The 16,711-nt window shown below is 41.8% G+C and overlaps 1 protein-coding gene across 3 annotated transcripts in view; it reads right to left on the bottom strand.

Moving 5' to 3' along the window:
• Nucleotides 1-4,060: 4,060 nt before the first annotated feature.
• LOC125878814 (TANK-binding kinase 1-binding protein 1-like) overlaps nucleotides 4,061-16,711 on the bottom strand; it is a 276,535-nt gene continuing 263,884 nt past the window's right edge. For all 3 annotated transcript variants that reach the window (XM_049560217.1, XM_049560216.1, XM_049560214.1), the window contains exons 9-13: nucleotides 15,118-15,308; nucleotides 14,755-15,036; nucleotides 8,121-8,201; nucleotides 7,794-8,027; nucleotides 4,061-5,645 (exon numbers count right to left, since the gene is read on the bottom strand). In XM_049560217.1, the coding sequence (XP_049416174.1) occupies nucleotides 5,517-5,645; nucleotides 7,794-8,027; nucleotides 8,121-8,201; nucleotides 14,755-15,036; nucleotides 15,118-15,308 (917 nt within the window). In that variant the 3' untranslated portion in view covers nucleotides 4,061-5,516. The remainder of the gene's footprint in view (nucleotides 5,646-7,793; nucleotides 8,028-8,120; nucleotides 8,202-14,754; nucleotides 15,037-15,117; nucleotides 15,309-16,711) is intronic.

Genomic DNA, 16,711 nt, shown 5'->3' on the forward strand with positions numbered 1-16,711 from the left:
ATACATGTTACTTTGTACACCAGTGCACTGCACTTAAAATCAGTTTGTCAAGTCCACATTTTGAGTTTGGGACAATACCAGTCGCGTAATTCCACTGTGTTAAAATAAAAAGTATATGAGTATGCATTCGCATTAACATATTGAATGCAGTGTTGGAAAGACCCACAGTTGTGATCTGTGTCTAAGTGAAACAGTAAGAGAAAATCCAGTGCTTCCATTACAGACTTCTCATAGAGGCAGTGGGACACACATCCAGCTGTGTTTGTCTTTGCAGTTGTTGTCATCCCTTCACCAGGTGGAGACAGAACACCACACTGAGGCTAATGAAGCGGGCAGAGTTCAAACAAACACAGGGCATCTGATTTTAAGTGATTAGGTTTTGTTTTCGAAGGAGTCTGTGTGGTTTAATTCACACAGCCATGTTACGATTACACACTTAAATAAGTTCAATGGCAACTTTTTTGGGACAGCTTTCTGAGAACTGTTTCAGATATTTATGCCTCTACAATAATACAATGGAGGAGACTGGAATAAAGAAACCATGTCCCTGTTGCACTTACGCACTTATGGTCAGGAAAACATCATGTTTTGACTTAAAATACCCATGTTTGGTGGCACAAAAGCCACTGGGAAATGCCATGATGTGTTAATAAAAAATATGCCCAGGTTTAGTGGCTCAAACCCTGATGACAAATGTCCAGATGCGACGGTGAAAAACACCCAGGTTTTGTGGCTCAAATGCTATTTGAAAATGCCACAATGTGTCAGTGAAAACGCCCAGGTTTGGTGGCTCCAACCCTGCTGGGAAACGTCCTGATTCGTCTGTGAAAAATGCCCAGATTTGGTGGCTCAAATGCCACTGAAATAAGCCACCTTGTGTCAGTGACAGACTCAAGTCCGGTGGCTGAAACATCACAGGGAAATGCTGCAATTTGTCAGTGATGAAGGCCCAGGTCCAGTGGCTCAAATGCCACTAAAAAACATCCTGATGCATTGGTGAAAAACACCAAGGTTTGGAGGTTCAAACTTCGCTGGGAAACATCTTGATGTATCTGTGAGAAACGCCAAGTTTTGGTGGCTCAAACCCCGCAGGGTAACGCCAAGACTTGCTGGTGAAAAAATGCCCAGGTCTGGTGGCTAAATCCCAGCTGGGAAATGCCCAGATTTGTTGGGGAAAAATGCCTAGATTGGGTGGTTCAAACCCTGTTTGCAAACGGCCAGATTCATTGGTGAAAAATGCAGAGGTTTGATGGCTCAAACCTCCACTGAGAAATACCACAATATGTCGGTGATGAAGGCCCAGTTCCAATGGCTCCAATGCAACTGAGAAACATGCATTAGTGAAAAATGCCCAGGTTTGGTGGCCCAAAGCCTGCCGGGAAACGTCCCAATGTGTCTGTGAAAAATGCTCAGGTTTGGTGGCTCAAATGCCACTGGGAAATGCCACAATGTGTCGGTGATGATGGCCCAGGTCCAGTCGCTTACACCCCGCAGGGAAATACCACAACGTGTTGGTGATGAATGCCCAGGTCCAGTGGATAAACCACTGGGAAACATCCTGATGCATTTGTGAAAAATGCCCAGGTTTGGTAGCTCAAACCTGCTAGGAAACGCAGTAAAGGGTTGACAAAAAACAACTGGTGTTGCTGTTGATCAGTCTCTGACAGTAGACTGCAGCTTGGCAGCAGTCTTGTCTGGGTGTCTATTCCCACCATCCTCTCCACCTCCCGATGACAACATCAGATCATATGTTCCATCACTTTAGAAACACTGAATGTAACAAATCTGTGGTTTGCAGAAATGTAGAATGCCAACATTTTCTTCTGGAGACTGGGCTGTAGCATGCTATGGTTAGCATTTAGCTCAAGGGAGGCGGACATTTATGGCTGATTTGCATGTTGCCTTTAAATGTTGTGAGAAATGAATGAATCAGATTCCATTGTATTGTGGTAGAGGTAACAATCCCAGCAACAAATATCTCAAAACAAATTAAATCAACCAATTAACTAGCTTTTTCTGAAGCTTTTATCCACGTCACATGGTCTACATCAGCAGATCAAGTCTGCAAAACCCATCAATCGATCACACAATCTGGAATGTGATATGGCTGAAAGATTTGGAGAAAGCTAGAAAATAAGTAATAAGAATTAACTGTTCTCTCCCACAGCTTTATATTGGCTTCTTATTTGAAGAAGTGATTCTGTTTGACAGTCAGTGTGCATCCAGCCATAGTCAAAGTGTTGTGGTGAAGGGTCCTTAAGCAAGACAGTGAACCCTGGACTTGCTGCTCATACTGTAAATCCATCTGAATGAGTCAAATGTATAAATCAGATTCTCTCTTTTTTTGCTTAATAAGTTTGGCTTTCATCCTTGAAACAATAACAGCTAAGAGTCAGAAAATCAGTTATAGTCGGTTAAATATCTGCCCATAGTTTCTCAAGATGAGTCCAGGCCTTTTCAATGCAGTGGCTCAGATAACAGAAGTCAACAGAAGTGATGACAAGTGTCATTTTCTCATGGTTTTACTGTCTTTTGAGTAATTGTGAAACCTGTGGAGCATTTCTCCAAAAACAAATACATAAACTCATGAATGTGGAATGTTTCAGTTGAAAATATCTGTAAAACTGGATTCTACTGAAAAAACATGTTATGCCTCATGTTGTCATCTTTTGCAAATATCTCTATAGATCTGCACAAAATGAAATGATTGGCTTTAAAATTCTGGACAAAATCAGAAATAATTTCTCATTAATATGAACAAAGAATTACTACTTCCTGCCTTTAATTATGTGATAAAATGTTATACTTATGACTTAGCATCTCATAATAATAAAAGAGATACATTAAGTCAGAGTTCTCTAATAATGTCATAAAATATCATAATCTGTCTTCGTAGGTCATAAGTGATTAGTATAATATACTACATTTCTTACAGTTTAGGGTGATCCATTATAAAAAAAAATCTGCACAATTCTGTGGAATATTTCTTTGTTTTGTTTTGTTTTTGCTTGTAATGTGACAGACAATATTCATTAAAAATTGAAAAAAAAAAGAATTTCAGAATCTGTATAATTAAAAGAAATTTTCCCATGATTATGACATACTAAATCAGGGGGGTCCAAACTTTTTTGAATGGGGGCCAGATAAAACATCGTGAAAATACTTGGGGGCCAACTGATTCTCGCATCAAATGGGTTTTAAAAAAGTGAGACAAATGCAACCATTTTTATCTCTTAATGAACTATTAGTACTTGATGCCTGTCTACAAACTGTATGATAATCCTATTATTGTGAGGTAAAGGGTAAAAATCTGAAGTGATCTTGCTCGATTAACCATTATTGTGTAAAGGGCCACATATGGTATATTCTGAAAGTCAAGCTGAGAGCCAACTAAAATTGGTCTGCGGGCCAGACTTTGGACATGCCTGCACTAAATCATAATTGTGAGATAATACATAATAATTACGGGGAAAAACACATTTCACAATGGAAAAAAAATCATATTGTTATTTTCAAGTAGCTGAAATGGGCTTCCATAGATCTTTGCCTTTTCAAAATAAAGGTTGTGATTTAACCAAGGCACTTTCATTACCACACCACAAGATGGCAGTATGTGCTTTTTTGCTGTAGTTCTCATTTTTCATTAAAGCAACACAATGGAGGATTGTGCTTTTTACCTCATGGGGTCCCCCCTACAGACGAAAACTGTATTGTCTGTTACGACTGTCGCAAAAAACTTTCTGAGCGTGCATTTGTTGACAAGCCAACGATACTGGTGAACTCCCTGAAGCTGGCCGTGTAATGTGCTATCATCATGTCTTCAGAACAGGTAAAGTAGCCTTATAGCATTTTGTACATACATGATTAGGCCTATTGCTTTATTTATTCATTCATTTTTGAAACTCATAAATGAGTTGCTCTCTGCATGTCAGGGCTGACCTCCTCCTCACAGCGTGTGCACGCACACACACACACACACACACACACACACACACACACACACACACACACACACACAAACTCAACGGAGTAAAGTCAGACAACAGCAGAGAGGCCGCAGTGCAAATGAAGGGAATATAACTTGATTACTTGATTGATTGATGATTACTCTAGTTGACTACAAGTACGCTTGTTACTGTAAGTAAATGCGATAAAACCTCTGCCAGCCAAGCCAATACTTTAACAATACATGTGATTAGCATGTAGAAAGCCATATTTCAATCTGCTCTGTCATTCACCACTACGATTTACAATAGCGGTCGACACAAGCACATCGCACTCGCAGTGCTAACAGCAAACTGTTAAAGACAAATTAAAATGAAAGCTGTCTGTATGTAGGCTAACACTTTATCTTAAAATGTACCTGAGACAGCTGACCTGCAGACAGTGAGTCTCCTAAGTAGAGGGTAACAGCAGTAACAGCGCCAGGTCACAATCAGTCGGGTATCCCTCCTCCTCTTTCAGCTCTCGCCAGTGCGTAAAAGCCGGGCCAATATTAATCCTTGTTCGAGCTCTTGTTTTATCGCTCTCCCGTTTTCTTTTCTTTGTCTCCTTGGACAACACTTTCACCTTCTTCCTTTTCTTTGTCGCTTCAGCCTTGCCAACCACGTCTAACTTCGTTCACCTCGGTTCGGCTACGCTACTCTAAAGAGAGGAAGGGGATATGATGTATGCCGTAAAAGCAGCCAAATTTGGTAGTCCTTTTTGTGTCTGGGTTCCTACCCGAACCCCGAAACTGCATAGTGCCAGAGCAAGCAAAACAGACGTTCTCAAGCAATGACGGAGGTGTCATCCAACCTATTGTGAGTTTATGTACCATCACAAGGATCTTGGATATATATTTTGAGGGCTAAAAAACTCAATTGTGTTGCTTTAAATTACTTGATACCATCAGAGCATTTCACACTTGACTTTATATATAGTTTGGTTTAGAGCTCCACTGGTCTTTAGATTGGTTTCTTTCACTCTCATAATTGTCCTTATTTGTTTGCTGTATCCATAATTAAATCCTTAAACTATCAATTGTGCCTGTGTCATATAAATGGAAACTGACTATATGTCTTCTTGACTATATGTTATTCATTTTGTTATCACTTCTGAACAAATCATTTGACCATTTAATCCAAAATCACTGATATGGAGCTCTGTGAGACATGTTAGGCAATGTACATGTGTCATTAATGAAAAACAAATAAAAAGATTTACAACCTGAAAACGCAATGATGAACTCTTGAGACTGGAGGACAGAAAAAACAAAACAAAAGAAAAAAAAACCTTGTTTTGTTACGGGAAGGTCGCTGGTTAGATTCCACAATTTGGATGGAAGGGCAGAGGGGGATGTCTTTGAGCAAGGCTTCTAACCCCTGTACCAGAAGACTGTGGCTACTGTGGGGAAGTTCCATAGAAAGAAGCATGCAGGCTCATCAAACCATTCCTAGATGGGTCTGGTATGCATCTCAGGTGATGGGTATAAAATGCTTGATAAAAAAACAAAAAAAAGAAGAAAAAGAAAAAAGTCAGATCTTGCTGTTCTCCAAGTGGGAGTCGATATGTTTGATGAGAGCGTCATCAGGGTAACCAGTTGGGAAGGTCAGCTGACACAGAGGACAGCTACGAACAGCACTTTCTTCTGACTCCATCCATAACTACAGACAGAGAAAGACACAGGTGTCAAATAGTTGAACCTCAAGTTATGAAAAAAAAAAAAATCCAGTCGTAGTAGGGATGCACCGATTTATCAGCTAAACATCAGTGTTGGCCATTATTTGCCTTGTTGACTGCCATCAGCCAATTGGCAAATAAGATGACATACACCAGTGGCAGAGGCCACTGATTTTCTGTCATGTCACATCAATTTTGCATAGGTTAAAAAGCAGGGCTCGAGAGTTACAGCATCCTGTTGTCCCAGGTATGGTTTATGGATGAAAGAATGTAGGGAACTTGCTATTGATTCATCAGAGGACACATCATTTTTTCCCTGATAGTGCTACATTGTGAACAACAAATCTGTGTTTACATCAGCTGGAAGAGAGCTAGTTAATGTTAGCTGTTAACAGCTGTAGCTGGAACAAACAGCTTTTACAAGTTGCACTGTGTTACATCATGATTACATCTATTCACTAAAAAGTAGTGGGGAGAGGTAAATATTACTGTTATTATGAAGTGTTCAAGTGTAGTCTCAATCTTTGTTTCTGGAGAGAAAATTGAATAATGCAGATGTTTGAAATAGTATAACTTTAACCTTTGCTGATGTTTTCATAGAAATATAAAATAGATAATAGAGAAGGCATTATGATATATATAGTGAGAAGGCTTTTTTTCTGAAAAAGAGGTTATTGTAAAGTAAGAAAGGTTATATTGATGACTGTTTCATAAATTTTATATGGTTTAAATTGTGCTCATTCAAAAAGGGCTGGATGACTTTCAAACAGTTCAGTTTTTTATAAACTATAAACTACATTCAAGAGGGCAAGATCTGCATTCTATCATTTGTCTCCTGCAAAAGCTGCCTCAGTATGTCACTCCTCTTCTCAAACTGGAAACCAATGCTCACCAGACCAGATCTTAGTACTGTCTAACATTAAGGCCCCCTCAGGTAAATACTGAACTGAAATAAACCTCTCTTATGTCTGGTTAGGGCATAGCTTCAGAGCCTATGCATTTTGACACTGTAGCTATGTTGTTGCTGATGTCACATGGAGACAGCAAGAACTGTGATTGGTAAGCTTGGGCTGCTTTTGATTTTTCCTTTGCAATGCTGTTCGAAATGCAACATAAAGCAAGGTTTAGAAAGGTTCATTGATTGATTGATCTGACTTTCATTGGCACAGATCTAACAAAGCCATTATTACTCACCACAATTGTCACTCAGTATCGCAGTGAATGAAAAAATATATATACACAATTACTCTGGGTATTAATTGCCCAGTAGCAGTCTCTATTTCCTAGCTAGACTGGTTCAACCACACAGCCTGACACCATGTTTATGTCAGCCAAGTTCCTGTTGATAAGAAGGTCATTTTGTTTGGCCTTGACCATCAGTAGCGAGTGATGTATCTGTCTCGCCCATGTCATTTACAGCCAACACAGATCCTGTAGTAGAGGTTGGTCGGAACAGTTAGCTTAATGTTTTTCAAATTGATCAAAAAATATGTCAATTCAAGAGTTGTTTCTGTACATGAATTTACAACAACTTAGACAGCTTCTTGATATCATTTACACTTGCCATTTTTAATAGGATGTCCACATTTTGAACCCTGCCAAACAAACTGACTCTCATCATCTCCCAAAAGATTGTCTACAAATCTGCACCTTACTTGTGCAGATTTATGTTTACTATGTGAATTCAATTTTGTGTTCTTGGACATTAGTCTGGGGCGCCGTCTGCCATTAGGTGTGCTATCCGCTCCCCCCGCCGATCTCCGCAAGGGATGTGAGCACTCTAAAACTTCACCAGGGCCTCCATCGGCATATGGGTGAGTAGATAATGGCTGAATTTTCATTTTTGGGTGCACTATCCCTTCAAATCAAAAGAAATTTATTTTTTTCTGTTTTCAAATTGCCCAGTCTTTTTTTTTTTTCAAGTAGGAGCGTCATATTTTATGTATTTATTTCTCATATTTCTCAACACAAAATTATTTTTTTCTGCCTTGAAGTCCTGTAGATAGTATGCTATTTCTGCTTACAGTGCCATGGTGTCTGGTCCTCTCATTTTTGCATTTAACATCTTTTGGCTGCTGTAATCAGACTCTGTAAGTTGCTTTATGTAATTGTCATCATTGTCTTCTACTCACGTTAATGGAGGGCCATGACTGAGCATGCTCAGTGTTCATATAGGGAGGCAGATGGCAGGAGAGGGTGGCAGGGCCCTCGGGGGATGAGAAGGAGGGATGGTGGGGCTGTTTCCTTGGAGACGGGAATGAGGGGTGTAGAGGCTCCCTAGGTTCCCTAGGTGATGATGAGCCAATCCCAATTGCGCCAAGCGTCCGAGGCGGGCTGGCAGCCGGCGATAGATATGTACATACATCCTGTAAATTTACAACACACACACATCTTTCTAATGAAAAACCCAGTGTTAATGCCATGATAAGAGCCACATACATTGTTATCATTGTCATCACCTCATCATCATCAGAGGACTGTGGTGGTGTCACCAGTGGGGTGGGCTCAGGCGGGTTATCAAGGCGACGGAAGTGATGTATCTGAATGAGAGGAGGGACGGGGGTAAGCATGGTGATTACTATTGCAGTTCAAAGGATTCTAACATAGTGTGTATGACATGTTGAATGCAGTGTGTGTGTGTGTGTGTGTGTGTGTGTGTGTGCGCGCATGCGTGCGTGCGTGCGTGCTGTAACAGTCGAATATATGAAATGTGCCTTTAACATGGTGTCTACTGTGTTGCTTAACAGCAACGTCATCAAGCAGCGCTTGTTATAATTTGAGTCTGTTGAAAGTGCACCCAAAAGCTGGTCGGACGGATACCTATGTGCTCCTGCTTTTTCTTTTGTCTCTCAACACAACAGTGATGGTTGAAGTACATGTAGTGACTATTCTGTTCATGTATGAAAAGGTAATAGCCGTACAACCAGGCTTGGTAAGGTTGGAGTGTTTTTTAAGTTGATGTAAAAATAAACTATGAGCATTTGTGAAATCCCACACACGTGTGGAAGTGAGTTTCTGCCTGTCGTCTCACTCCAAAGAGCTACACGGACCCAAAACCATTACAGCGCGCACACACTGTGTTTCTGCATATGTAGGGTTCTTTGCAGTATTGGGCAAGCTACTTGGAAAATGTAGTGAGCTAAGCTACCAGTTACTCTACATCAGAATTAACTTTCAGTACATTGGAGCTATCTCCAGAGAAATGTAACAAGCTACGCTTGCAAAGCTACTTTTATTCTTTTTATTTTATGTCAAATTAGCATTATCTAAGTGATCAGAAAAACTGTCAGCCAAAAAAATGGGCAGGCAAAAAATGTTCAGTTGAACTGTTTATTATAGATTTCTCAATTCCTCTTCAATTTCTCAATTACATTATAACATAACAGACTTAAAGGAATACCCCAATGATTTAGGAGTTAAGGCCCATTTATGCTCAACGTTAAATACGGATCCGGATACGGACGGAGCCTTCTGTCCGTGCTTCCATAAAGCTTACGGATACGGGCCAAACGGAGCAGGACCACCGGGAACCGTGGCAGTAGTATTGCTGTCACTACCCAATATGTAGCTCTAGTGAGACACAAAGAAGAAACAACAATTCAGTTTCTCTCATCGGCAGTACTAGAGTAGGGTGACCATATTTTGATTTCCAAAAAAGAGGACACTCGGCCGACCACGACATAGCCTACTTAAATGATACTCGCAGTTTACTCAAAGATGCCTTATAATTTTAATATATTTAAAATTTATATGTATGGATAGAAAATTCAGTTATATTACAAAATAATATCTCTCAAAGACAGAAATTCAGATAGGCCCCAATAGGGGACAAATACACACACTAGAGTGTGGCGATCTGAGCCCGACGATACCCAACAGGTCGGGCCGGGTTTGGTCAAAAATGTAGCTATAAATTGTATTTGGGCTCGGGTCGGATTCGGTCAGCTTTCAGTGAAAATGTAGAGTAAAAATAAATAAAATCCTATTGTCTGTCCTGTTTATTGTTTGGGCACTGTTATTTACGTGACAACACCTGAACATAACACACACAGACACACATTGGCTGTTTGTTTCTACCTCTCCCCTCGCTGGAAGTCTCGGACCTCCAGCCGCCCGCCTCCGCCTTGATTAACGCTGAAAATAAAATAAAAGAGGGAGACAGGTTTTTCCTATTTTATCTTATTTTGTTTTATTTCTCCCTCTCCTCTCGCTGGAAGCGTCGGACCTCCCGCCTTCCGCTCCCGTCTCAAACACGGAGGTCTCCCTCTCCGCTGAGCACCCACGGTGCACGCCCGGCCTGTTAAATAGCCTGTAACCATAACAACTGTGTGACACAAACTCAGTGCTTTGATCATTAAATAATGTCGGGCTCAGTTCAGGTTCAGACAGGAATATGTGGCCCATGCCGCACTCTAACACACACATGGAAAACCGGATATTATCATCAGTTTATAAAAACCACCCCGGACGCCCCGGACGGGACGTGAAAAGTGGACATGTCCGGGCAAAAGAGGACGTTTGGTCAGCCTATACTAGAGAAAAGAATTCTCCGTCCTCCAGTCGCGATGTATTTAACAGCCTCACCGACCACCGCCTCCTACAACGCTGCCTCTGTTTTTGTCTTTTATGCAGGGTACATTATCAGTATCTCCTCCACAGTCGCCATGTTTGTTTTTGAGTTTGTTGTTGTCATAAACTTTTGACGCTGGGCTGCATCCTGGTGGATATATTGGTTAACATCCATGACAACATAAAGGGCGCATGGAAGTATGTGGGCAGTGACGGTAACATTGTTTGAAATGGACGTGTACATTTTCATACGTAAAGGGAGCATAAATGAGCCCTTATGCCCTTTCTCTATCATTTTCATAGTGAGACAACATGATCGATATCTTTTTTGTGTCTGTACATCCAGTGGCTGGGTATCAGCGGTTAGCATTGCGGCATAGCTTAGCGAATACAGTTGAAGTCTATAGGGGGTCAGTAGCCTACAGTAAAAGTGAACAAATAAACGTTACAGAAACCCTGAAGCTGGCATTTCTGCATGTGCATTTAAAATAAACATGTTTAAACATTAATCTGAAAAACAAGAGTCCTTTTTAGTCGTTTTAGAAGAAGTTTGATACACTGAACTATAGTCTGTTTACGCCCTGCGCGGAGGGATACACCGGTGAGCAACAGCTGCAGCTGGCTCTGGGACAGGTACGCTAGGTCACTCGGTAAAAGCAAACAAAGAGACGACACGGACAATATCACTCACTCGACTGAAAGCTGTCCATCAGCTCCTGCAGGCCTGGGGTGTTTTTTTCCAGCTTATCTTAAGAACATGAAAAAATGTTTCAATCGTGCCAGGTTTAGTGATTGCCGCAAAGTTTTCATTCTTTGTGATGCACTCTCTGCGGCGGTTTTCCTCCTGATGATATATCTCCCCAACGATGGTAGCACCGAATCCCATTCTGTGCAGCAAAATGATTCCACCTCCGTAGTCATAGGTTGGCAAGCCCCACAGCTACACCACGAATCCTCCCCTGACCTCCGTCTCCCCTCGGTCCCTTGCGGAGATATTGCTAGGCTAAATAAACAGCTGAGTTTTGTCTACAAGCTATGTCTGTGCCTGCTCACCGGTGTATCCCTCCGCAGATCACAGCACAGGACGTAAACACACTATACTTCCATGTATCAAACTTCTTCTAAAATGACTAAAAAGGACTCTCGTTTTTCTAATTAATGTTTAAACATGTTTATTTTAAATGCACGTGTAGAAATGCCAGCTTCAGGGTTACTGTAACGTTTATTTGTTCACTTTTACGAGTAGGGTACTGACCCCCTATAGACTTAAATTTTATTCGCTAAGCTAAGCCACAGCGCTAACCGCTGAGACCCAGCCACTGGACGTACAGACACAAAAAAAGATATCAATCATGTTGTCTCAATATGAAAATGATAGAGAAAGGGCATAACTCCCAAATCGTCTGAGTATTCTTTTAAATTCAAATGTTCTTCTTTTCTTCTTTTTTTTTTTGAAGACTTTGTGACATTTGAACATTCATTCATTCATTCATTCATTCATCTTCTAACTGCTTCATCCTCTTGAGGGTTGCGGGGGGGCTGGAGCCTATCCCAGCTGACATCAGGTGAGAGGCAGGGTAGACCCTGGACAGGTCGCCAGACTATCGCAGGGCTGACACATAGAGACAAACAACCATTCACGCTCACATTCACACCTACGGACAATTTAGAGTTATCAGTTAACCTAGTCCCCAATCTGCATGTCTGGACTGTGGGAGGAAGCCGGAGTGCCCGGAGAGAACCCACGCTGACATGGGGAGAAAATGCAAACTCCGCACAGAAGGGCTCCCACACCCAGGATCGAACCAGCAACCCTCTTGCTGTGAAGCAACAGTGCTAACCACCACACCACCATGCCGCCCAGCATTTGAATATGTCCTCCAATAACATGACATCATCAGTCAGCCTATTGTTCTCTCTCTTTCTCTCTCCTCTTCTTAGTTAATACACTTCTCTGTCTTGGTTTCTTTCAGTAGGCTATCTGACTATGTCAGCAATTCAAAAAGAGAGATCCACAATATATTTTTCACTCAATAAAACCATACTAAATAAAAGACAGAAATATAAACAGTAAAAATATCAGATCTAAAAAAACCTCTTTGTGTGGACCATTAGAACATGAACATGTTGATGTGACATCAGTACATCACTCTGTCTCTCCTCTCTTCCTTCTTTATACTGTTCTCTGTCGCTCAGCTCTTTTCTTGGCTCTTGTTGTGTCTATTTCTCTAGTGTCCACTGCAAATTCACTAAATATATCCACCTTATTCCTAGCCCCCACGATCCCTTGCACAAATTATGTGCGTGACTTCCACCGTGAACCGAAACCGGTGATTTCCAATGGTAACAGTTTGTTTACAGTACTCTGTTCTTCTTTCCAAGAGCAAGTGGGAAATAAAACGTGGAACACACCACCTGTTATACCTCAAACTGGATTATGTGATCATACCTCTGCCATCTCTGACAGCCATCTCAAAGATCTCTCTTAGGCAAACATTTAACATAATTAAGTATTAACTGTAGCTCCATGTAAAGTGAATAAATGTGACGTTTCCCAGCTAATCCCCCGCTAGTCTGCGTTAACGACACAATTTACACATTTTTATAACTTCTGATTTACTAAAAACTGCTCTGAGCGAAACGTGATGCTGAATTTATCAGTGGACTTCAGTAATTGTAATATAAAGTAGTAAAAGAAATAACTTTTGGCATTCATTTTTTATATGGCATAAAGGAAGTATGGTAAATCAGTAACACATTTTCAGCCCTAATGACTAAATACATATTTCAAGGTTTGTTGCTGAGTTTATTTCATAACAAGCAATTTCCTAATGTAGGTTGAGAATGAAGCCACATGGGTAAAGACAGGGATATCACGTACTGACGTTGAGTGACGGACCTGTCAGTCAGGTGTCATTCTCTTCTGCAAATTTTGATTTAATACTTTTTTGCTATGTCTTGTGAAACTCTTGTGGTTTTATTTCTCATATCAGTGGTACCTTTGGCAACAGGAACAATCCCTTTTTATTCTGGTTACATGTTCAACACACAGTTGCTGAAGACAAAAATTTTAGCTTGGGCTGGTTGTTAGTCATTACAGACATGGACAGTGCAACAGGTACCAGAGCTCCGCAAAGACATTTTAGAAAATGCTACATTAACATTCATTAAATATTTGTTAAAAAATAAATTAGTATTGATGGCCAATACTGATTTGAAAGAACCAGCGTTGATGGTTAGCCACCAAGAGTAGCCACAAACTAACCACAAACAGGCTATGGGACTAACTAGCTTACTGCTACTTCCACTATCTCACGGGAAGTTGCGCACATAATCGTTTCTACAGTAGTGCCCTCAGGAATAAGGTGGATACAGTCTATGGGTGAGACAGTGAGTGACAACAAGTGCAATGTAGCCGATCAGAGGCAGAGGAGGGTGGTTATTGCCAAGACAAGCCAATAGCAAAGCAGCAGGAAAAATAAACTGAAAGATTGCTATGTGATGTCACGTGAAAGTGCTTCCCTCGTCTACAAGCCTTGGGGTGGCGCTGACGTCAGTCACATTACTTATCCTCAGTTTTATTATCCTCACTTTAATCCAGACCTGCTCAGAAAAAAAAGTCTGCTTTTCCTGGGAAAAGGAGCTTGTAACTTTTGGAAGCTAACGCACTACTCGGTCAATTAATCAACTTTGCTAAGTCAAAAGCTACCTGACTCAGAAGGTAGTGAAGTTACCACCACGCTACTGAGAAATGTAGTTACGTTTGTAACGTCACTGCTTGTGGTGGCGCTACTGCCCAACACTGATTCTTTGTAATACTCTGTGACTATAAGTGGTCACCCCCTCAAATGTTTAGGTTTAGGTATGAGGATTAGGGTATGAATATCTGGGTAAGCCAATCAGATGCAGAGCAGGGCAGGCCATGCCTTCACCCTTGTAAAAAAAAAAAAAAAGAAAGAAAAAAAAGTGGAAAGTAGGCTGTTGGATATTCAATTTAACAATCCTGGTTGGCATTATGTGTCATCCCAGGCAGCAGTGATATTATTATGGCACAGAGTTGATCCTTTAAGAATAACTGTCTACTCACACCACTTCATGGCCTAGTGGTGTAGCTGGCAAGTTACCAGCTGTCAGTTTTGGCAGCAATATATAGTAGGCTATATACAAGGATGCTCCCAATCAACCAGGGGAAGGAGGGTGTGAAACATTAGCATTAGGTAGGGCCAGCTGATTGCAGGCCATGAATCCTTCTAACTGTAGGGGAAGTGTGTCATTTCTGAGCAACAGACCTTTGGAGCAATGGGTGTTTGTTTTTGGCATAACGGGATGTGGGACAAATGGGCTTTTGGTTCAATTGGACTTTTTTCGGACTTTTGGGGTTTTAAAATAATGAGCTGTCTGAACAATGGCATGGCACAGAGAAAAGCATCAGATAACTCAGATAGGTCATTTCCAGCAAGCAGACTGTTAACAATGAGGACAGTCACTGACTTAGTAAAAGTAAATGGAAGCTCTCAGTCTCACCTCTGTGGCCAGAGGGAAGCCTAGGTCCAGAGCCGACTGATGTGGACTGCTGCTCAGACTGCTACCACCAGCTCTCTCTCCTCCACCACCTCCCCCTCTCTCGCCTCCAGCTCCGTGAGCCGAGGCCGGTCTGACCAGGCCCACCAAGGAGGTACGGAGCTGAGGTTTGTTTTGTCCGTAACCCTGCATCTCCCCTAGGAGGGGCCTGGGCTTCGGGAGAGTGGAGACTGGATCTCTCATCAGCCTAGCTGGAGGCCTGTGGACGCCTGATGGGTCAGATACCTGGAAAAGGAGGAGGAAGTCAGAAAGTCAAGGGAACTGTCCCCCAATTTTCCCCCAAACACCAAAATTTTCCTGTCTCACCTCAGAGTAACTACGGCGACCCTGGAACTTTGCACGTAGACGGCTGCAGGTTGGCTGTTGGGAATAGGAGGCAGGGCCGTTGTTTGGGGAAAGGGGAGGAGAGGGGTTGGGGAGGAGCCTGTCAGGGGAGAGTGAGGGGTGCTGGGGAGAGGTGGGGGAGAGACGCTGAGGTGCAGGGCTAGGACGAGAGACTACAGAAGGAAGAGAAAGAGAGAATGGTAAACAAACTTCGGCTTTATCTCTACTCAAACCTCACCACCCCACCCTATCAGCTTAGTTGCCCATAAGGCGGATTTACACTTTTGTGTCAGTTCTATGCAGAGACTACACTGTGGCCTACACACGTAGCCTAGGCCATTGCGAGAATTTATACTTGTGTGGTGGTGTGTCTGTGTCACTCTACAGTTACACCTCCAAAATAATAGTCAGTGGTGGGGTTTCTGTGAAGTGCTGTAAAGTTGAGTTGATTCAAAAGACACCCAAAACACACATTAAACATGGCTTCATTATAACTCACAGGATTCACACACTAAGTCATCCATCCAAAGCCATCTTGCATCACTTTATTATGCAAGATGGCTGCCAGCAGGTGCTGAGTTACAGCACGCTACAAACAATTCTCCGAATTATATGATTTTTGGATGAATTCAGAGACTCTGACTTTAACAAAGCTTTGGCAGCTATTTAAATGATTATGTACTAGCATATAGCACAAAAGAAAGAAAGAAAAATGTGAAGTTTGAGGCTGAAAAAGAATCAAACGAAGCAAACGGGACCCGATGCAATCAATGCGCTTGAGGGAAATCAACCTGCGGAGGGTTTGGATGGAGCCTTGGGACTTGCTGAAATACTGAAAGAGATAAGAGAATTCCGCATGGAAACAGCGGAGAACTTTGGAGAGATTAAGAAGGAAATTAACAAACTAAGAGAGGACATTGGAGAATTCAATAGGAGAATGGATGCAGCAGAGTCAAGAACTGAAACCGTGAAATGGACCGTGAAATGGACCGTGAGGTCAAAAAAAGACATTCGGGTGAATGACCGGAGGATATACTTTGATGAGGGCTTCACTACCCATGTGTACAAGAAACAAAACAACTTCAAGAGAGAAAGATCATGCAAGTCATGCCCAATGTTCCCTACAAGACTGAAAGTATTCGAAAAGGATGGAAAAGCAAAGGTGTTTGACAACCCCCAAGCTGCAGCAGTGGGCCTATGCGAGCTTGGCATCAACATAGAGATGGGGAAGCCGGACCCAGACTTGGAGTCCACGCTGCAGGCTGCGGGCTGGCAGACGCCCCGGAGCAGGAGAATGCCAGCAAGTGAACTGATGGCTGGAGTTAAGATACTACTTGACTCTCTAGATCTACATGAACGAGCAAAGAAATAAAAGGTATGGATGGAACTCCAAAACAGAGACAAATAGGCCTATTCAGGCGCACACAATAGTTTGCACTGACTGAGACACTCAAATCTGATTACACGGTGCACAAATGATATAACTGTGAAAATGATGTTTATCCGGAGAGCCATGTGTTCAATTCTATCAATGATACGTGTAATTATTATACTGAGGAACAATTTAAAGATTCTG

This window comes from Epinephelus fuscoguttatus, linkage group LG19, assembly GCF_011397635.1.
Source record: "Epinephelus fuscoguttatus linkage group LG19, E.fuscoguttatus.final_Chr_v1".
NCBI lineage: Eukaryota > Metazoa > Chordata > Actinopteri > Perciformes > Serranidae > Epinephelus > Epinephelus fuscoguttatus.